The 22,395-nt window shown below is 35.5% G+C and overlaps 1 protein-coding gene, 1 long non-coding RNA gene and 1 other non-coding gene across 11 annotated transcripts in view; 2 read left to right on the top strand and 1 right to left on the bottom strand.

Moving 5' to 3' along the window:
- The first annotated feature begins 3,224 nt into the window (after window positions 1-3,224).
- On the top strand, window positions 3,225-3,320 carry MIR7128 (microRNA MIR7128). The gene has a single exon (NR_121014.1). It is a non-coding gene; the product is annotated as a microRNA MIR7128 (primary transcript).
- Window positions 3,321-6,016: 2,696 nt separating this feature from the next.
- Window positions 6,017-22,395, bottom strand: part of LOC103406393 (TMV resistance protein N-like) — a 119,067-nt gene continuing 102,688 nt past the window's right edge. The window contains exons 1-10 of one of the 9 annotated variants that reach the window (XM_070807220.1): window positions 17,684-18,117; window positions 17,272-17,326; window positions 16,536-16,597; window positions 16,399-16,465; window positions 16,032-16,101; window positions 12,230-12,860; window positions 9,625-10,723; window positions 9,096-9,377; window positions 7,140-8,996; window positions 6,017-7,017 (exon numbers count right to left, since the gene is read on the bottom strand). In XM_070807220.1, the coding sequence (XP_070663321.1) occupies window positions 6,136-7,017; window positions 7,140-8,996; window positions 9,096-9,377; window positions 9,625-10,723; window positions 12,230-12,852 (4,743 nt within the window). In that variant the 5' untranslated portion in view covers window positions 12,853-12,860; window positions 16,032-16,101; window positions 16,399-16,465; ... (1 more) ...; window positions 17,272-17,326; window positions 17,684-18,117 and the 3' untranslated portion in view covers window positions 6,017-6,135. Of the gene's footprint in view, window positions 7,018-7,139; window positions 8,997-9,095; window positions 9,378-9,624; window positions 10,724-12,229; window positions 12,861-16,031; window positions 16,102-16,398; window positions 16,598-17,271; window positions 17,327-17,683; window positions 18,118-22,395 lie in introns of those variants that run through there. The other 8 variants (XM_070807221.1, XM_070807214.1, XM_070807217.1 and 5 more) reach the window with 8 other exon arrangements.
- Window positions 11,018-11,709, top strand: LOC139189022 (uncharacterized). The gene is made up of 2 exons (XR_011572487.1): window positions 11,018-11,158; window positions 11,512-11,709. It is a non-coding gene; the product is annotated as an uncharacterized lncRNA (long non-coding RNA).

Below are 22,395 nucleotides of genomic sequence, written 5' to 3'. Positions count from 1 at the left end.
AATTTCAATTTCTGGGAAAACGTCAAGTATATATATATACGGAAAACAAAACTGCCCACTCACCTGGAGTTCGCCCTACAACTCCCTAGCACAATACGCCAAGGCGTCATGACGATCAGCGCCTAAAACAATAATCAATTCCAACCTCAGAATTCATATCGATAGAATATATAACTTATATAAAATACGTCACTACGTAGTTCGATCCGGAAGATCCGCCACTCAAATTTTAAATCCATAACTTCCCGAGGTCCACAATATATCTCTAGGATAACATCCTAAAATTTCATTACCATCCAACGGTCGGATCTCCGTCAATTAACAAAACTAGGTGACGGTTAACATTCTATATTATGGACTTACAACTCCAATTTCGGAAGATCCGCAAATCGGATTCCCAATCTGTAAGTTCCTATAATCCTCAAATATTACGTATTTCGACGCATCAAAGTTTGGTGACGATCCAACGGTCGGATCATCAATTCACATTTTCACCTAATGCGAAAATTATAAAACGTTATTTGAACACCTAACCAACAATCCTTAATAACTTTCTCATACGGTGCTCAATTTGGGTATATGAATATACCACATTGACCTACTCGACGTCACGGACGTCGAAAAATTTTTAAAATAATTTTTTACTGTAGCACGCGCCCCCACGAGCCAAGGAAGGCACGGGTCCACGCGCGCCCACGCGCACCTTCTTCCTCGCGAGTTCGCCGGACTGGTTTTTCTCCGGTGGCCGGATTCTGGGCATTTTTCAAATGCCTTGTTCTCCTTCGTTTCTCACCCATTTTCTTCGTATAATATATCAAAATGAAGCCCCAAACATGTAGAATCACAATATACTACTTTTAAGCTTCAAAAACAACTAAATCTCACCGGCAAAATCCAAGCAAAACCGGCCAAACTTAACCCTCGTGATCCCGACGTCCAAATCCTTCCAACGAAGCACTCCGAGCTTCCTTGGGACCTCACGAAGCTCACTATGAGCTTGAAATTCCCTGAAACATCAAGATTTACGTGTGCATGAACAGTGCACTTTCACGGGGAGTTTAGAATCTAGGTTTTCCGAAGTAAAACTTACCTGAAATTGGTGTCTACGTGATCGTGGAGGTTCCAGGAGTTCGATGGTGGTCTTAACTCCGTCGTTGGTAGAAGTTTAGGGTGGTTTTGGAGCTTGTCCGTGTGAGTTCGAAGGAGAGAGACAGAGAATGAGAGATTGTGAGGGAGGAGAGAGAGAGACAGGGTACGGGAAAGAGGGAAGGAAATGTGAGGGTGTAGGGGTCCAAAGTCAATCCACACCATCCATTTCTAATTCCCTAACCAAACAACAATCCAACCTTCCAATATTCTTATCTATCTTAAATAATATTTCCAATAGTGTAGGAAAAATATGAATATCTAAAACATATCACACACGTACCTTAGCAACGTCAAGGGCATTTCCGTCATTTCACATTCCCGTCAAAAGTACCTCTGGGACGGGCTGTGACAGTTTAGGGATGTACAAGTCTCCACCAATAGCCGATGCCTTCACTACGTCTCCATCATTTCTTAGGTTTTTCTGTCATAAATTTTCATCTAATAGGGTTTTGGTTTTTTAATTTATTTGGTTTTAAAGTTTAAGGGTATTTGTGTCTATTTAAGTGATATTTTGGATATGTTTGAAAGTTTATATAAAATTAAACCACAACCGCTCTCAAGTTCTCTCTTGCCTATCTCCTCCTCTCTACACCTCCTCCGAAACCCCTTCGGTAAAATTCTGAACTTTACTCCAAGTTGTATTTTCTCTCTCTTTCTGCGCTTTTGAAAAGTTTCAGTTTTTGGTGTTCCTAAGTTTATGTCTCTGAAAGCAATTTAATTTTGTGTTTAATTTGGATTTTTGTAATGCGAATTTTGAATTTTGTGTTTAATCTGCGTTTTTGTGTTTTGAATTTTGAATTTGTAGCCTGATCTTCCACTAGAGTTATAACATCCAAATTTTGCATTTTTATGTTAGAGCATCTCCAAATGAGATGTTAAAATCCTAGGTGGAATGCCACTGTGTATATTTGACATCAAAATCTCTCCAACCAAAGTGTTATTTGCTTACTGGATTTGAATTCTTTGTGATTTGGAGTCAAATTTGACATCAATGTTAAATTTATTTTTAATTCATTTTAATGGTGGATCCCTTATTCCACTAACATTTCAACCAATAAAAATTTTGTTTTCAACATTTTGTTTTTAATAATTACAACCATTTAAAACTGTATTTAAATAATAAAACAATATTTGACAATTTGGTTGGAGAAACACAAAATTTGATATAAGACTTCAGATTGCCACATTAGCCATCAATTGTAATTTAACTCTTATAATTTGATATTTCCTTTGAAGATAATCTAATAACAGCAATCCATTCAAATTCTGCATTTATCCACTAAATTGTAAAAGAAAAATGAATTATGAGGAATTTGGAGATTGTGCCGGCTTTGGTCATGAAGGGTATCAGCAAGTGAACAAGGATCATCTCCGAATACTCTTTGTGGGGATCTGGATGATCAATCAATCTTGTCCGTTCATCGTACATTGTGCACGAGCAAAGGATATCATTGATCAAAAAATGATTGAAAAAGATGGTTTTTTTGTTCTTAAACGTAAATATGTGCACAAGCCTATGCAAATAGGGTTAAAAGCTGTAGATAGCCTGGTTCTTGTAGGCCGTGGTCAAAGAGAACTTATAATCGAGGGACTGACAAACTGGAAAAACAGCTATTGCTATCGATTACATTGATGAAGTTGGAAATTTGAAGTAGAGTTACTTTGTAAAGCTGATGCCCATGAACTTGATACCCCATATCAGAGCTATCAAGCCTTTTCAAGAGGATAATTGCATAGACTCTCTGATCTGGAGGGACTCTCTAAGTGGAAATTTAAGTACGAAATCCGCCTATGCCTTAGTCACAGGCGGTTGATTTGTATATGGACTATGTATTAATATTTTTTTTATTTTTGTTGGGGATTTTGGGTATAGAGGTTGTGTGTGGAACCAGTGATGCAAGGGCGGGATATGATCAGTCGCGCTCAACCTGAAAGGGGGAAAACTCATGCTTTTGGGATTCTCATATTGAATAAAATCCATAAACACAACGCCACCTATGCCCACATATATGCGATTTATGTTTTATTATATATGGCTGTGGATGGTGGTTTTTTCAATACCACCCATGCAAACACCTTTCCAATCATTAACACTTAATAACGATCCAATTTTTTTTTTTTGTCGAAAAAAAAAATTTCGAATCGTTATTAAGTGTTAATGATTGGAAAGGAACGCATGGAGTTTTAATTTCAACCATTCGCAATGCAAGGAATTTAAATTTGATCAAATCAACTCAACTCAACTCCTGCAAAGACTCATTTTCCTCAATTTTTTTCACGTCCTCCCTTTGTCTTGACTAATTAGGCTTCGTTTGGAAGTCGGCCCAAAGTGATCTTGAATATGCCAGGGTCGGGGCGGATCGGGTCGTATGACAGAGATGAGCTGCGATAAGTGGCAGAAAATCTTAGTCCACTTTGCAGAATGACGTGGCAACACTGAGCTCAATCGTTCCATCCCTCTCTCTCTCTGTGTAAGATGAAAGAGTATCCATTCGGTGACAGACAGAGAGAAAGCTTTGAAAATGGCAATGGCTTGGAGGCTTCCTACCCTGCTGGCAACACCAGGAAACCTCCATCACCATGACTCCGAAACGCTATCATTCCAAGCCTCGCTGTCATGGTGCCGGACTTTAGCTCCAGACCATCTCCTTCCTTCGTCATCTTCTTCCACCTCTACCGCCACTCATTCATCTCCTCCCTTCAACAGGAAAGCTTTCATTTTTCCATTTTTATTCACAGATCGCAAAAAAAATCCCATATTTTTGTTTACAAACTTGAAAAGAACCCATATTTGTTTTCAAATTTGAAAAGAACTGAATTTTCAATTTTTGATTTGTGTGTGCAGGGACCAATACGTGGCGTTTCATGAAATGTGCGGCCAGGCGGGAGCTGGGCCTGTGAATCTTGCCCGGGGGACACCGGTCAAACCCTCCAGCATAGTGGTTTTCGGCGCCACCTAGACTCTGGGGAGGCAGATTGTGAGGAGAGCAGTTGATGAGGGATATGTTAGGTGCTTGGTTAGGCCGAGACCAACCCCTGTCAATTTTCTAAGAGATTGGCATGCTACTGTTGTCAGTGTAATTCCAATTCACTAACTCTTATAAATTTTCTAAGACATTGAAGTGCTACTGTTGTCATATGTAATTGCTTCTGTCTTATTCCTTTTTGTATATTTATGTTATTCCTTGTTCAAATAAAAAATAGGAATAAATTAGAAAAGTTCTATGGATTGTTCAACCTTTTAAAAAATGCTCCGATTCAGTTTAGAGATTCGTGTATCCATCTAAGATCATGAAGTTATATTATATGTTGCAGTAAACATTACCGGACTTACTAATGTGTCCTGCATGCATTTTTGGTCTTATCTAACCATTTTTCTCCCTTTAGGTAGATTGGGAAGGAAAAGTTGCTCTTATACAATGTGCAAAAGCAATGGGAATCCAAAAAATTGTTTTCTATTCCATCCACAACTGTGACAAGCATCCCGCAGTTCCACTTATGGAGATCAAGTATTGCACTGAAAAGTTTCTCCAGGATTCATGCATAAATTAAATCACGTCATAATTTGTTTATGTGGATTCATGGAAGTAGGTTTCACTTAAACTTCCTCTCTTACTATATTGTTACTGGCATATCCAGATTTGTGCTTCACTGTCAGCTTGATGTTTCAAATTAATTTCCGTATCTTCTTATTATTCTTATTCTCATATAGCACTCCTCCAACCCCCATTCACTTTTTTTATCAGAAACAACAATTAAACCAGAAGGAGTTATAAGAAGTTGCATGTATAAAAATCATTCAAGAGTTCAAAACACAGGCATGTATCTAAGCACACGCACCCTGAAGAGGTTTGCATATGGGTGGAGATTCTGGAGAATGATCATATGTTCGGAAAGGAATCTTTCCAAGGAATGATTTCATAAAACAATCAATAATTATGTATGCTAATGCTAGTGATCCTTCTGTCATTACAGTTTCTTGTGTTTCGTTGTGAGATGGAATATCTATTTTGATGTTAGTACTAGCTACTAAGTGAAAAGGCTTATCTTTACGTTTTATTCTCAGGAAATTATTGGACGGTATGCAGTATTGCAGTGCCTTAGAAGAGAAATCAGTATGGGGAACAGATGCCCCACAAGAATTGCATACATGGACACCAGTTTAATCATGCGTTGACCATTTCCCTGGTTGATTTTAGCAATACTTTCTTTTTGTTTACCTCTCGTTATGGTATCTGCACACTTTATTTCTGGTTGAGTGCACAAATGATGTTGCTGATAGATTGGCATTTTCAGAGGTAAGTTCTTAAAATGAAAAATGTGAATATGACCAAAGAAAATCGTATTTCAGAATGTTTTATTTGCACTCATTTTTTTCTTTCTTTGTGTTCGTATGTTTATGAGGAAATTAGAAACAAGCTCAAAGGCCTTGCACTTTTTTCTTCTCTCTATATCAAATTTTGTCATATAGTTATCAATGACAAAGAAGGTCAAGTAATTTTCTCAATATCGTTGAATTTTTCCCGTAAATGTTGCTTATTATTTTCTTCAACAGGAGTTCCAATGAATTTTATCACTCTTTTGAGAAAATTTTCTCTAGAGGAAATGCTAGAAGGTATCTGTTTGGGTTTTGTTTTTGTCTTAATATATTTGATAAATTTTGTTATGGGCTTCGAGTTTTGAATCAACCGAATTCTTTGGTTTGTATAGCAATCTTAATTGATAGGTGATCTATTATGACGCAGGTATTAATTTTATTTGTAGAACTCAATGAATACTTTATATTTCTTAAACAAGGACTGCGTGTCGGTATGAAATTTCTCATCTCTTACTCCTCCCTTATTTAGGATGTAAATAGATTTTGAGATAGATGTAGACAATTTTAATATATTTCACACGTTTAACATAGAGTTGTGGTTGAGTACTGGATGAACTACTCAAATTTTTATCTTTAAATTATTTTTTACATTCAAGTTTAGAAGAGCCCTAAACCAACAACAGATTAATCCCTTCGACTTTAATCCCTTCGACTTGCATCTGCCTCATCACTTCCACTTGCTTGCTCAGACTCATCTCTTCCACTTGCTTCCTCAAGACTAGTCGTCTTCTTTTGCTTCCTCGTCGCCCACTTTCTCCCTCAGAGCCATCGCTTCCACTTGCTTCCTCAGACTCTCGTTTTCTTTTCCTTCCTCCGCTTCCACTTTCTCCCTCAGAGTCATCGCTTCCACTTGCTTCCTCAGATTCATTGCTTCCACTGGCTTCAGGATCACCACTCCCACTTGTTGCATGCTCATCTTGTTCTTGTCGGGACATGACATCACATTTTAATTTCTCAGCATCTCTGGCATACAATAGGCACAACCCACACTTTTCAACCTCCGTACCGAATTCCCATTCTTGCTGGAAGCTAACAGAGACCTCAGTGACGCGGTGATATAAAGCAGAGGGCCTTTCAAGGCCTGTACTCAGGAATACCACATTTCCATGTTCAAGGCCTTTACACAATTTGGACACATGTTCATGTTCAAGGTCGTTATACAATACGAACACATGCGGTAGATGTGAGTCAAAATAAAATTCATCATCGTCATCACCGTCAATTTCTGTAGTGGCATAAATAGTGGATTTACAACGGACTCTATAAATTTCCCCCTCTCCAGTTTTGAAATTGTAAAAGCATCTAAACGTCCCTTTTAGAACACATAATTTGGATGCAACAAAAGAGAGAGCGAAACCCAAGAAACCTTCACGAAACCAATTTGCAGGAAGCGGGACATTTATTGAAGCCCCCTCATTTTGATGTACGAACCAATTTGGAATTTCATCTCCCGGACATACAATGGTAACTAAGGGCCCAGAGTACTTTTCCTGCAACATTGATTGACATCTTGTTACTTAACACACAGAGAGAGAGAGAGAGAGAGAGACAGAGACAGAGACAGAGACAGAGACTCTTCTTTTAAATTTGAAGATGCAGTTGAGAAACATACGTAATCTTCCTTGTAGGAACATTCGCAATGCTCCTCGTAGTATTCTTCCTCTTCTTCCTCTTCTAAATTTGAAGACGCAGTTGAGAAACATACGTAATCTTCTTTCTCTTCTTTTAACCTTGAAGACGCAGTTGCCACTCGCATGATTCTAAGCTGTGAATCAACCATTATGCTGCTCCTTGCATCATAACCCAAGCTTGGACACTCAATAAAAGTATGTTCCTCTTGTAGCAATTCATATCTATTCCAACATCGTGTAATTGCAGTCCTTGAACTCGACACTGTCTTCAGTGACTTGCAGAAATCTGCATGAAGACGACGTAGCATTGGGAGCTCTGGTAAAGATCGAAGGCTCTTGCACCCGAATAAGCACAGCCTAGACAGCTGAGAAACTTGTTTAATGCTTGAGGGTATGCTCCGAATTTTGGTTTTGCCCAGATTAAGAACCCGTAATGAGGTTGAGCAAATGACGCCCTCAGGGATTTCTAATATACCGCTGCCATGGAGGTTTAGTACTTCAAGAGAGAGAAAACCAACTGAGCCTGCAGTCGGCTGAGCAAAATTTCGAAGTTTCCGACAGCAACTAAAGCTGAGCGTTTTGATATTTGTTAATTCGTAGATGCTACTTGGGACAACTCTAAGTGCAGAGCAACGAGAGAGATCAAGTTCCTCAAGAGATTTCAACTTACAAATGCTCGGTAGGAGACTCGCAATATTAATGCAATTCCTCAGTTTAAGTTTGGTGAGACAAAGGAGACACCTCATTGATGATGTGGGCAATACTTTTATTCTTGTGAGAGACAAATTTAATTTACCAATACCCCTGGGAAGCTCCCAAAACTTTTCAAGAGAGGTGCAGCCATTTAGACTAAAAGCACCAGAGACTTTCAGCTTGCAAGTGTCGCTTGGAAGTTCCTTAAGTTTTTCACAATGTGTAATATCCAAGGAAGAAATTTTTTCATGAGACCAAACTGATAAAGGCAACTCCTTTATGCCACTGCCATGTAAATTTAAGGATTCAAGATTGCCTGGCATCTCTGGAAGATACTCGAGAAGCTTGCACAATGAAAGATCAAGATAAGTAAGTTTGTCAAGATTTTTAAGATACTGAGGAATTTCTAATATACCGCTGTGTTGGAGCTTTACTTCTTCAAGAGAGAGAAAACCAACTGAGCCAGTCCGCCAAGGAAAATATTGAAGTTTGCGACAGCCAGCAAAGCTGAGATATTTAAGATTTTTTAATTTGTAGATGCTACTTGGGACAACTTTAAGTTCAGAGCAATTTCTGAGATTAAATACCTCAAGGGATTTCAACTTCCAAATTCTCCATGGGAGACTCGCAAGATTTTTGCAACCATTCAGTCTAAGTGTGGTGAGACACTCCATTGATGATGTGGGCAGTAATTTTATTGCTGTGGAAGACAAATCTAAGTTACCAATACCCCTGGGAAGCTCCCAAAACTTTTCAAAAGAGCGGCAGCAAAGTAGACTAAAATCAGAGACATTCAGCTTGCAAGTGTTGCTTGGAAGTTCCTTAAGTTCGTCACAATATCTAATATCCAAGGAAGAAATTTTTTCATGAGACCAAACTGATGACGGCAACTCCTTTATGCCACTGAATCGTAATCCTAAGAATTCAAGATTGTCTGGCATCTCTGGAAGATACTTGAGACGCTTGCACCATGAAAGATTAAGATAAGTAAGCTTGTCAAGATCCTTAATATCCGAAGGAATTTCAACCAACATGTCACATCGTTCAAGATTTATGCGCTCGATATTAGGACTCCCCGAGAGGTTTGGAAGTGCAGTTAGATGAAGGGAGCAATAAACATTGAGCACTTTTAAGTTGATAGGATTCTGTAACAAATTAAAAAGAAAAGGTAAGAATTAACAACTTAGTCTGAATAAGTTTCTACACTACATCTTACACAAATAAACTATAACAAGCACATATACCTGGCCTCCATCCCAAAGTTTCGTGACCCTGCTGAAGGGCATATGAAGCTCAACAAGATTTTCAAGAGAAAATTCTGGGGGCAAAGATTTCAAAGGATATATCACCCAGAAAAGATAACGAAGAGAATTGGGAAGAAGAAAGAGAGTTTTACTGTTTAATATTTTGCCCCCCCACCCCCAAGAACCAACACCGAGCAATCTCATATTATACATTCTTTTGAAGTCTGCACGATCCAAGATTTGCTTTCCGTTAAAGAATATGGCTTGAACCTTTTTAGTTCCCTGACAACCAACAGCAAAGTACAAATGTGAACACACTAACGCACAACAAAATTTAATCTAAACTACATTTGTAGGAATATGACTTTTTTTTTGTAAATGAGTTTTCTCTAGCTGTCTTCTCATAGCAAGTACACAGTATTTTATTGATCTATTTCTTTTCTTTATTGTTTAAAAAAATTGTGCACTGGGTACTGGGTACGACCTTTTTATTGTTTAAAAAAATTGTGAATGCACTTGCAGCTCTTACCTTGTTATTTTTCAACACATGATAAACATCCTCCTCAATGAATAGCCTACTGCGTCTTCCGGGCTCTTTAGTACATTGTTCGTGAACAATTGTCTGACCCGTTTCTTGTACCAAATCATGCATATCTATGGTTTCCCGTTCCGAAACAATCGATATGAGAGACCTATCACGGAGAACTCTAATTCCATCTGCCGCACATGAACCACCAAAGTCTACCATCTTTTTTACATCCTCAATACGCTTCCCTTTATAAAAGCACGCTATATCAAGAAATACCTCCTGCGCGTTTCTTCCCAATCTATTATAGCTTACTCTGAACTTATTTTGAATTTCTTCATTGGGATAATCTCTCAGTGCGCTCAATGCATTTTCCCACTCCTCTTTGCTCTTACATGGAAACAATAAGGAACCCAAAACTTCAAGAGCCAGTGGAATGCCTCCAGCATATTTTACCACCCTTGCCGACAACTCTGTATATCCTTCTCTAGGAGAGTTATCCTTGAAAGCATGAAATTGAAAGAGCCGAAGAGCGTCATCAGTATTTATTTTCTTAACCTCATATATATATTTTTCATCACTAACAGCTTTCACGAGTACGCTCTGTTCTCTACTTGTTACGATGATTCTACTTCCATCACCGTAGTGAAGATTATCTCCAGCTAGATCTTTTATTTGCCTCGAGTCACTAACATCATCAAAAACAATGAGAACCTTTGTACGGCTGAGCATTTCTCGAACAGAAGTCGAATCTATGGAGAGATTTTCTTCCTTTAAGATATCTCTAAGAAGTGTTTTTTTCAGTTGATTGACTCCATCTGTTTGCTCTGCTTTCTCCCTAACATTGCTAAGAAAACAACAAGCTTCGAACTTAGAAGAGAGTCTCTTGAACACAGCCTGAGCAAGGGTGGTCTTTCCAATGCCACCCATACCCCAAATGCCTACAGTGCAAACACCTTGCGAATCATTATTGCTTAATAACGATTCAACTTGCTCGATGCGGCTTTGAATTCCAACCATGCCCTTTAAATCATATGATGTTTCACGTTTCAATTTCGTTGAAATATCTTCCACAACTTCCTCAATGAAATCAGCCTCCGTCCTGCAAAATATGATTACAAATGATAAGCGATAGATAGTAAGTAATGCTTTAACTAGTCTAGTAAACCCAGTTCAAAGACACTGTTCACGCAGTGTATTGATGTTTTTGCCTTGCACTGTTTCATTTCCTTTGTATTTTTTATTTTTGCATAGTAGAATTACTAATATGCCCTTTGGCACAGCCGCGTTATCAAATTTTCCCACGTGTTGGTCATCTGAGATTGCTTTCCTCAGGTGTCGCTCCCTCTCTTCGACATCATTACTCCTCTTTACGTGCTATGGCCAATTTCAAAACCGACATTCCGATTAGGAGAATGAGGAATTAGGACGAGTAGAAGCCGATTTAGTAGCAGCAGCGAAAGCAGTGAAACTTTCAACCGTAGGTCAAGATTTGTTCATGAAGGAAAGAGATTTAGTCGCTTTGTATGCGAACAAGGTAAAACCCACCACTCCACCCTGCTCAATCTCAAAGTTTCATGCATTCTTTGCTCATTTCAGCTTCTGCCACTGTTCATTTCACTGTTAATTGTTCTGGATTTGAGCTAATTCGCACACCCATTTGTTTGCATAGCGAGAAAGTTCGCATGAATTACAAGTTCTGCTTCAGCTGGGATAAGCTGTGTATTGTGTTTATACAAGTATACAAGTATAAGGCAACGATGATTATTATTATGTGCTGAAAGTTTATCAACGTTCACGTTCTTATCAGCGTTCACGTTACTTAGTAAGGATGAATTTAAAGAGTGTATCAAGTTTGAACTAATGCTTATTAGCTTGGTTATCGCAAAGGCGCTTCTAGAGGCGGCATTGGAGCGTGCTGATGATGAGGAATCAGGGGATGAGGAGGAAATGGTGAAGGCGGAGGACCAAAAGGCATTGTCTGTTGGCATAATTGGTGTCCCGAATGCCGGAAAGTCTGCCCTCACTAATTATATGGTTTGTTGTTTTCGATTTTGTGGTTTAAAGGTGTTTAATTTGACCCTTTTTTTTTATTTTTTTTATTTTTATGAATGTTGAATGTGGTGTTGGTTTAGCTAATGATTATATTGAGTGCGGTTTATGGTTATGGTATTAAGTATTAAGTAGTTTTTTCATTTGAACAACAGTTTGCTTGGTGATGTGGTGATTCATTTTCGAAAAAAGATGTTTTTGTGATGGGGTTTTCGGTAAGGTACACACACGTTAGTATAGTGAAGTATTGGAGGGAAACAAATAGGGTAAAGTTTCATGTTGTGTAAGTTTGGTGAATTGGTCATGGTTTAAAATTTTATGTCAAATATGGTTAATTTGTGTTTCTCAGTGTTATATTTGTTTAGAATTTTATGTCAAATATGGTTAATTTGTGTTTCTCAGTGTTATATTTGTATTGATTATGAATAAGGTTCAATTTACCTAATAAAAATTTGAAGTCTATGTAATGAATATCCTTTCCTATAAACAATAAAAATAAAAATTTGAAAGGAAATAATCACAAGTAGAAATTGATACAAGTTACAAAGTTAGTTACCCTTTTTTGTTTGAATAATCGAACGAACATATACCGGTTGCTTCCACCAAAGCAGCTTTCCAACCGATCACCTTATCCATACGGTCCTTGAAACGATTTTCAAGTTCAGCAAATGCATCTGCATAACTCCCCTTTTGTTTTCGCACATCTGATGGACTGATGTCGTAAAAAATGGATACAACCATCTGGCCATATATCTTTTTGCATTCGAGTATATGCACAAGCTCATTCAAGCACCATGTGGAAGACGCATAGTTTTTGGAGAAAATGATCACCGAAAGCCTTGATTTCTCTATTGCTTCTCGTAGGGCTGGTCCAATTTCGTCTCCTTTCTTCAGCCTGTTGTCTATGTAGGTTTCGATTTTCTTGCGAAGTAAGGCAGCATGAAGATGGCTGGTAAAAGTAAGGCGGGTGTCCTCACCTCTGAAACTAATAAACACATCATACTTCTCTCGAAGAGGGGGCTTATCAACATCATCATCGTTATCATCAGCAGCAGCATCGGCAGCACCAGAAGAAGAAGTCGAGGAAGAAAACGTCAATGATCTGCAGTACATGTACAACAGAGTCCCGATGGCAATGACGACGATGTTGAAAACTGGAAAGAACCCAATCAACTCCATCCCTCTATCTGTTAGAGAAGAGAATGAAGCAAACGAAGCGAGAGTATTTGATTACAGAGAGCAGAAAGAGAATCTGAACTATTCTTGCATTTGAGACTAGATCAGATTTAGTACAGAAAAATTGAAATTGTACCAGTTCTTGTTGAGTATGTGCATAAAGTTACAAACACACCAGCTGAGGACAAAAAGTTAAATTTGGAGAGACAGAGACTAGTCACCTAACAAGTATTTGATAATGCTACTACATTAAAATTTTCTTTCAAATATGCTTAATTAAAAGAAAAATTTGTCCGAAACACACTCTGTAAGGCATCTTTCAATAAAATATACGTACAAACGACAATCCAAAAAAATTATCAAAGATCAAACAAAAAAACCATAAAAAATAAAAAGACGAAATTGCTCAAGCATATTCGGCGTTGAAATTGTTTGCATTCAAACGGAAGAAAAGGTTACAATATATCCTAGTTGAGGGCTTTAACAAATAAAGGTGAAATTAAGAATGAATATCCCACCTCCTCCTCTATGCGAGGAAGTGCCCTGGTGCTACTGGACAACTTCTTCTCTATACAAACAAATCTAAACTGTACATTTTTTTAAAGCCTTGGGTCCACATTTATATTCAAATGTTAAATTCAGTAATATGTGCCAAATCAAATTTGGCCGATAATTAACATAATACTAGATAGTAATATTCGCATGTTACTGCAAGATTAAAAATTATTTAGATAATTATGTTTAAAAAGTCATCAAAGTTGAATCTAGTGTAATGAGTACATGGATAACCTTTGAATAGTGTTTAAAGTTGAACGAATAAATGCATTGATAACTTTGTAAAAGTGCTTAAATTGTAGGTAATAGATTTTGAATTTAGGTTTGATAAAGGCAAAAAATGGTAGAGGAGGAAAGTCAAATTTCCAATCAATTGTGTAAAAGCATTAGAGACAGAGTATAGGTAGATATTGAATATATTGACTTGCAACTAATTGATTATGTAAAGAAAGTGATTGCAGGATTGAAATAATAGTATAATATCTTAAAATAAAAGTGACTATAGATGAAATTAATAAATTGCAATCGTTTTAATAAGAACAGCGATTTGAGAATTTTGAATATAACTGGCTCTACACACTATTCTTGGTTGGTGACCATAATTGACAAAGAGATTATATTCATTGTCATTGTTTTGTTTCTGCTTTACAACATCGTTTGTTAATGCATTTATAGATCTTTTAGACATATTGCAAACAAATTGTTATGACCAATTGAAAAACAAACAACTGCAAACAATTTTCAAGTTCAACAAATGCATCTGCATAACTCCCCTTTTGTTTTCGCACATCTGATGGACTGATGTCGTAAAAAATGGATACAACCATCTGGCCATATTTCTTTTTGCATTTGAGTATATGCACAAGCTCATTCAAGCACCATGTGGAAGACGCATACTTTTTGGAGAAAATGATCACCGAAAGCCTTGATTTTTCCCAATTATATTTTTTTGGCGTGTCATCCTACAATACTTCTCACTATGATTATATGGCATATATGCCTAATATGTTTTTTAATTTTAGACTTGTTGGATATTTTTTTTATCTCTTATTCATGGATTTCATACAAGTATAATTTTTTGTAAGTGTCAGTATGTACTTACTTACAAGAAATTTATCTAAATCCAGCTAGGCCGAGCCTAGCGTTTTTTAGAACCTTGAAGAAAAACCATAAAAAATAAAAAGACGAAATTTCTCAGCACATTCGGCGTAGAAATTGAGTGCAATCAAACAGAAGAAAAGTGAAAGAAAGAAAAGTAGAGTTACAAATGAACCCCCACCTCCTCCTCCTCCTGACGCGAGGAAGTTTCGTAGTTCTTACTGAGCATGTGCACTGTTGAATATTTTAAATATATATATATAATAATATATTATATATATAATAATATATATATATATATATATATATATATATATATATATATATATATATGGGGATGTTTGACGGGAAGTTGGGTCATTGACCCAACAATTATATCTTTTCAAATTAGCATTGTAACCTTTTGCTAATACCCAACGGTTGCTGCATGTTTTACAACATATATGATCTTTGGGTAATTGGTGTTTGTATTAGATATGTCCATTGGACATAATGATGCAATGTGTTGTATCCCATGGTGAAAAGACATACTCAAATCAAATGATGTGTCTAAAGGGTGTAATTCTCTCTATATATAGTGGTGACATTAGTAGAAAAGAATCATTCAGAAATTTGTTGTCTACATAATTTCTTTGCTCTCTTTTCTCTCCTCATCACATTTATACAATTTCTTTCTAGTTATTTTTAAGGGAATACAATTCGGTTTTGCTAATCGAATATTCCATACTTTGTTGTATCCTGGAAGTGATTTGCCAAGAACCCTTTAGCAAACTCATTCGAGTGGGGGCAAATAACACTTTAAGGAAACGATTCAAGTCGTAACTCAAAGTCATTATTCGGATTAGTCTCCATATTTCTATATTTAATCTAACATGCACAAAGTTACAAACACTCCAGAGAGGACAAAAATTAAATTTGAAGAGACAAGGATTAGTCAACCAAAAAATATTTGATAATGCTACTACTTAAAATTTTTCTTTTAAATATGCTTAATTAAAATAAAGTTTTGTCCGAAGCACTCTTGCAAAGGCATCTTTTAATAAAATATACGTACAAACAACTATCCAGGAAAATCATCAGAGATTAGACAAAAACAAAAAAACCAAAAAAAAAAGAGGACAAAATCGCTGAAGCACCTTCGGCGCAGAAACAAAAATGAAAAATAAATTCATTCACTCATAATGATAAGTTTTTTAATTTTCGTGAAAGGACCAACTCTGAAATCAACATCACAATCCATAAGCTTTAAATTTATAAATCTTGTAGACATACTGCAAACAAATTGTTATGACCAATTGAAAAACAAATAGCTCCAAACAAATTAGGAAAAAGGAAAAAATTAACAACGATGCAACATATTAAAACAACACATATAACATTAAAGGCAAACAAACTACTAAAATTAAAATTTCAATTTGGGTATAATAAAACCTAAACAGAATATGAAACTTTCTTCTAACATAAAAAATAAAATTAAACCAGATGGTATAAATTTGAACTCAATAATTTTAGAAGTTTAAATCACTTACCTTTTGTGTAGAGAATCTTGCAACTCAAACAAAACCAACTTGATGTTAAATAATGCCACGTTCTCAAATCCTGTGAAAAACCAACATAAATATTATTGGACAATAAATTTATTAAACTGTGAAGTAATAAAATTGTTAACCACCAGCAAAGATGTTTTAACCTATAAAAGAAAAGAAAAAAAACTGAACCGCACTACAAAAAACATAAACAGAAATACAAATTTAACATGGAATGACATTTGATATACCAAAAAATTTTAAAGAATGATACAAATACCAAGACACATTTATATATATGTATAAACAATTATCAATATAATTAAAAAAAAATTCTAAATTCTAAATTTGACATTAGTTGTCCGCTCACCCTTTTTTTTTCTTTCCAATTTCATCAAAGGCACTTTGTAACTTGTATAAATTGTTGTGGCACTAATCTGCAATAGAAAACGTAGTCATAAATAAGATTAAATTCCAAACTTAACGCTACTTAGTAGCCGGCCTCACCCCTTTTTTTTTCAGTCTCAGCAAGAGCACTCTGTAGCTATATAAATTGCTCTAACAATGATCTGCAATAGAAATACAGTTACAAATCAATATTAGAGCACTAATAACTGAGAAAGCTCTATTTCTAAGAAACATTAAAAAAAATTTACAAAGCGCACTCACTTTAAAATGAGAAATCACTATCTAGGCACATAATTTTTCTTCCTCTTTATTCTTAAGCTCTATTTCTAAGAAAGATTAAAAAAAAATTTACAAAGCTCACACACTTTAAACTAAGAAATCTCTATCCAGGCACATAATTTATCTTCCTCTTCATTTTTCCATCTTCTTTTAACCAAATAATTTTTTTTTAATATAACTAAATATAAATCCCAAATCGTAATCATCATACGGACTTCACTCAGCTACCTAAATGACTGTTTTCCTAAGTATACACACATATACATGTAAATACCTGGGCATTCTTATACGAAAATTTCATTCATAAAACACACTCCATCTTTGATCCAACACAATATACACCTTAAATTATAATCTGAATGTAGCTGAACCTTATGATGTAACTAAAAAATACGAACAAAGAGAAAACGTTATCTACATCATCCTTCACTTTGTAACCACAATTTAAGCATTCATAGTCATGGCTACATCGTAGCCCTAGCTAAGGAAAATTAGTTCTGATACATATACATCGAAAAAGCCATCAAGATCGCCTAAATTCGCTATTTTTTATTACCAGAGCTCAAGAATACTGAATTCCACAAAACCCCAGCATTAGTAAACACCAAGCCCTGAAACAAAATTCAAAAGCAACAAGAAATGAACCCAAATTAGACCAATAAACACTCAAAAGTTTTACAATATTTTAGCTTTAATTAACCCCAAATTTGAAAACAAATTACGGAAACAACACAGGAAGCAAAACCCAATTCATCATCTCTCTACCAAAAGATGCAGAAACAGGTGTACCAAACAGCAATTTAACTAATGAAAACAAGCATATTCAATATTCACAAAATACAATCTAGAACAAACACGTATCAAGCTCAAAAAACTGACTTGATCCAAATGAGTTGACCCAAGTCTCCCTAAACATACAAAAATCCAGTTAAAAGTTCAAAGCTTTGGGAAAATTTCAAAATACTCACCTGAGATAATTCCCTTGCAGAAAACACAGATGAATCAAAGATCCCGGAGAAGGGTTCTTGAATCCACAGCAAAGCTTCCTTCTTTTTCCACAAAGACAGACTTTCCCGGTCAACAAAAAAACAAGCGATTTATATAAAAATACTTGCCCAATAATTTTTTTCTGGGAAAATTGTAAAAAGGTGTGTGAATGGAGATGGATTTTTTTTCCGCAAAGACAATTAACTTTCCTGGTCAACAAAAAAACAAGTGCAACATACGATTTATATAAAAATACTTGCCCAATAATTTTTTCTGGGAAAATTGTAAAAATGTGTGTGAATGGAGATGGATTTTTGCAGAAAAAAACGTTTGGATGGGATTGGAGAAGAAAAGAGAGGAAAAGAGAGAAGGGCCGACGGGTCAAAGAAGGCCTTTTTGTCCAACTAAGCGACTTGAGGACTGCAATTTAGTGCTATTGGCTCAATTGAGTGCTTGACTGGCTTTTTCTTGGTTTCTTTTTCCACGAAATGGGAAAGTTTTTTTAATATTTTTACTGTTAAAAGTGTGTTTCTATTGGTCTATAAACAGTTCCCACTACGAAAACCTTCGGTCTTTTTTTGTGCTTTTGGAATGTAATATTCACACATTTTATTTTACTTTTTACATATTTTATAATTTTTTATTGTCGAATTGGATGAATCGAAGAAAATCGATTGATAGAAATTAACAAGGGGTATGTAAGAAGTAAAATGGAGTATGTGAATACCACACCACTATTTTTTTCTTTTCTCCATGATAAAACTATAAAAGGTTTTGGTCCGTATAGAGAGATTTTTCAGTGTGACGGTTATTCGACGGTATGTTATGTTATTGAGTTATGAGTTAAACAAAATTACATGAGTATTTTTTTTTTCATATTTAGTGAATTTAAGCACAATTGTGATTTACTACAATTTATGACTAAGAGTGTCACTATCATAAGGGAGTTTATCTTGTATCATAAAAGACAAACGTTATACACTAACAAATAGATAGATGTGTTATAAGATGAGTAGATCAATAAGGGCACATGTCAAAGTGGTGATGACAACGAAAAATTACTCATTACGCTCTTACAAGATAAATGCAAATGAGACTCTAAAAAAGGATACTCTCTAAGGATTTTTTATCACCTCACAGTTTAACGTCAAATTTTATGCTAATATTATAAAATATTGTGCTAAAAATATAAGGTGGAAGATAATCCATAAAGCATTGAACTTCTAGCTTAGTTGAGTATTTTGAAATTTTCCCAGAGCTTTGAACTTTTAGCTGGATTTTTGTAAGATTAGGGAGATTTGGGTCAACTCAATTGGATCGAGTCAGTTTTTTGGGCTTGATATGTGTTTGTTCTAGTTTGTACAAGTGGGACCTGGACAGATAGTGATTACACAATTTTATTAATTTAAAATAAATCTGACAGGAAGATTCTTGATATTGTAACTATTAATTTTCAACAGTAACAAAATTTGAATACGACGGACCTTTGATTTGGAAGGTGTTACTCACGCTGCAGCTGTGTCAGCAACTATCTGGCGCGTCTATCAGTACTTGCACGTGTGAGGCAAACGGCTTCTAGCTACACAATAGCACTCAACATGGTGGGCCATGTTTTCCACTCAGTTCTCCCAATTGGCTCTATTGTCCTTAACCAGTTGTCATATGTGAGTATATCTGTGAGGGAAACAAATCCTCTCCGAATTCTTGTCGGTTACTTAATATAAATGTATTCTTATCGGTTATAACCGACATGAATACATTCTATTACTTAATATAAATGTATTATTATTAGTTACAAATAATATAAATGTATTCCTGTCGGTTAATTCTTAAGAAAAAATTCAAATGCAACGGCTAGCTGACTAGCCGTTGCATTTGAATATTTTCTTTTTTACAGTTTTATTATTATTTTTTATTTACAAAAAATTTCATATAACTTCTATTTTTTCCTATAACTTTTATTTTACAAATTTTGTTTCATATTTTTTTTAAATTCCATTTTTTCCTATAACTCCTATTTCACAAAATTTGTTTCATTTTATTTTAAATTCTTTTTTTTCCTATAACTTCTATTTCACATCTATTTCACAAAATTTGTTTCATTTTATTTTAAATTCTTTTTTTTCCTATAACTTCTATTTCACAAAATTTGTTTCATATTTTTTTTTAAATTATATTTTTTTCCTATAACTTCCTCAGCCATTATACAACATTAAATTAAATTAAGTAACATTAAACAATATGAAACAGCATTAAACAATATGAAACAACATTAAATAACATTAACCAACATACAAATTATACAACATAAAAAATAATAAATTATGTTTGGCCTTATGGCCCTTTGACCCTCGGTTGGAGACGATTTTTTGTGACAGGGCTAAAACGAGCCCTCTGGCCCTCGGTTGGAGACGGAAGCAAATATGGTCATGTACTGTTTATTAAAATATTAATATCTTGGAGGATCTTGGAGGGCCAGAGGGCTAAAACAAGCCCTATGGCCAGCCACCGGTTAGAGATGGCCTAATCCTTCTTATCAAACAATTCGAACCTTTGAAATTTCATCTAACGGTTACAAACAGAAACACATTCTAAAAGTTATAATAACTTTAGCTGTTGGATAAAATTTCAAGAGCTCGAATTATTTGATGAGGAGGATTAGATGGCAAGGATCTAAGGCCATCTCCAACCGAGGGCTGGCCAGATGGCTCGTTTTAGCCCTCTGACCCTCAAAGATATTAATATTTTAATTAACAGTACATGGTCATATTTGTCTCCGTCTCCATTCGAGGGCCAAAATGCCATAGGGCTCATTTTAGACTTGTTACAAACAACCATCTCCAATCGAGGGCCAAAATGCCATAGGGCTCATTTTAGACCTGTTACAAACAACCGTCTCCAATCGAGAGCTAAAGGGTCATAGGGCCAAACATAATTTATTATTTAAAAACTACAACTTAAGTTCAAATCCAACGATTAAGTGACATCAGCATGATGTCAACAAATATTAAATATGAAACCATTTTTGTGAAATAGAAGTTATAAGAATATGAAGAGCACTTTCAGTGTAGTAAGGCTCCCTAGACAATAGGCAACTAAATCTCTTTAAATAAATAGTAATTTGCTTGTAGTAAACAGTTACTATCCAAATGCATCTCCACACCTAAACTGAATATACCAAACAATTTGTATTAAAATATTAATGTTTTTATTTTATAAGATAATAAAAGATAGCCTTATTTTTAGCTTTGAATAATAATAAAAAATTGATTGAAAGTATCTGAAAATATTAAAATGTAGTATAAAGTGAAAAAACATGATTAGGTATTTATAAAAAAAAATTATAATTTTTTATATTTTTAATTAGTTTTTTTTTTAAATTAATATTTTAAATAGTACTTGATGTGATGATGAGATCAGTCTTATGTCACAAAAGCAAGATACTAAACTAGACGTTTATTATCTGACTTCTCTGGTGCTCACCTTTAGACCATCTCCAACTCTTGGGCTAAAAGCTAAATTTTTTAGCCTGGAAAATTTGGCTTTTAGCCCAAAAACATCTTTTCTGCTCAAACCCTTCTGGCCTAAAATTTTAGCCCGGAATTATTAAAGAATGAACTTAGGCTAATTTTTTTCTTAAATCAATATTTTTTTTAAAAATAAATATGTAGATTATTGTAAATTAATTTTATGAACATTTTAATCTAAAAAAATTTAAATTCCGATAAATATTGAAAAATCATTAAATTTTTTACAAAGCAAATTACTTTCACCAACCTTTCAACTTTCACCAACCGTTCATCTTTCACCAACCGTTCAACTCCAAACTTTCAACTTTCACCAACCATTCAACACCAAACTTTCAACTTTCAACACCAAACTTTCAACTTTCACCAACCGTTCAACACAAAATTTTCAACTTTCACCAACCGTTCATCAATCATCCTCTATATAAACACAGGTCCAATATTGGTTGATCACACAATCTTTCAACCTTCAATCATCCTCTATATTCACCAATCTTTCAACTTTCAAAGAGTTTTTTGTTTCCTAAAAATTCTCAATATCTCATCAATGAGTGATAGAAGAAGGCGTAGCAGGGCAATGGAGATGGCACAATACCAAGCAAGGCTTGACATTGAGGATTTAGAACTGATCAACGCCGAAGCTGAACTTGTAAACTCGTTTATGCAATATGAGCACCATGGCGAATCTAGCCGTCGTGTTAAATAAATTTATTTAATTATTTTAGCCGTTGGATTTAAATTTGGGCCGTTAGATCTTTTTTTTTACCGTTAGATTTGAGTATATTCAATCTCAACCGTTGGATTCAATATATTTTAAAATAACATATTTTTTAAAAATAAAGTTTGAATCTGGACCGTTGGATCAACCAACGGTCCTTAAATCCTGCCCGTTTGATTTCGAAAAGAGCCGTTGGGGCTCTGAAGAGTGGCCGACAAGGCCTGACGGTGGGACCCCCTCTTGTCGGGCTCCGGTTGCAAGTTGTGGGCGTGGGGCGCGTGCGCGAGTCCACGGGCCGAGAGTGGCCCAAAACTGGGCGAGTCCACGCGGCTGGGGGGGGGGATTTGGCCCAACTTTAGCATTCCCCTTTTAGCCCAATATTTTAGCTTGGGTTGGGGGGTGTTTGGGGGGAATTTTGGGCTAAATATTTGGCTTTTAGCCCAGGGTT

The sequence above is a fragment of the Malus domestica genome, chromosome 10, assembly GCF_042453785.1.
Source record: "Malus domestica chromosome 10, GDT2T_hap1".
Lineage (NCBI taxonomy): Eukaryota > Viridiplantae > Streptophyta > Magnoliopsida > Rosales > Rosaceae > Malus > Malus domestica.
The sequence above is the reverse complement of the archived record's forward strand: the minus strand, read 5'-3'. Positions and strand labels throughout refer to the sequence as shown.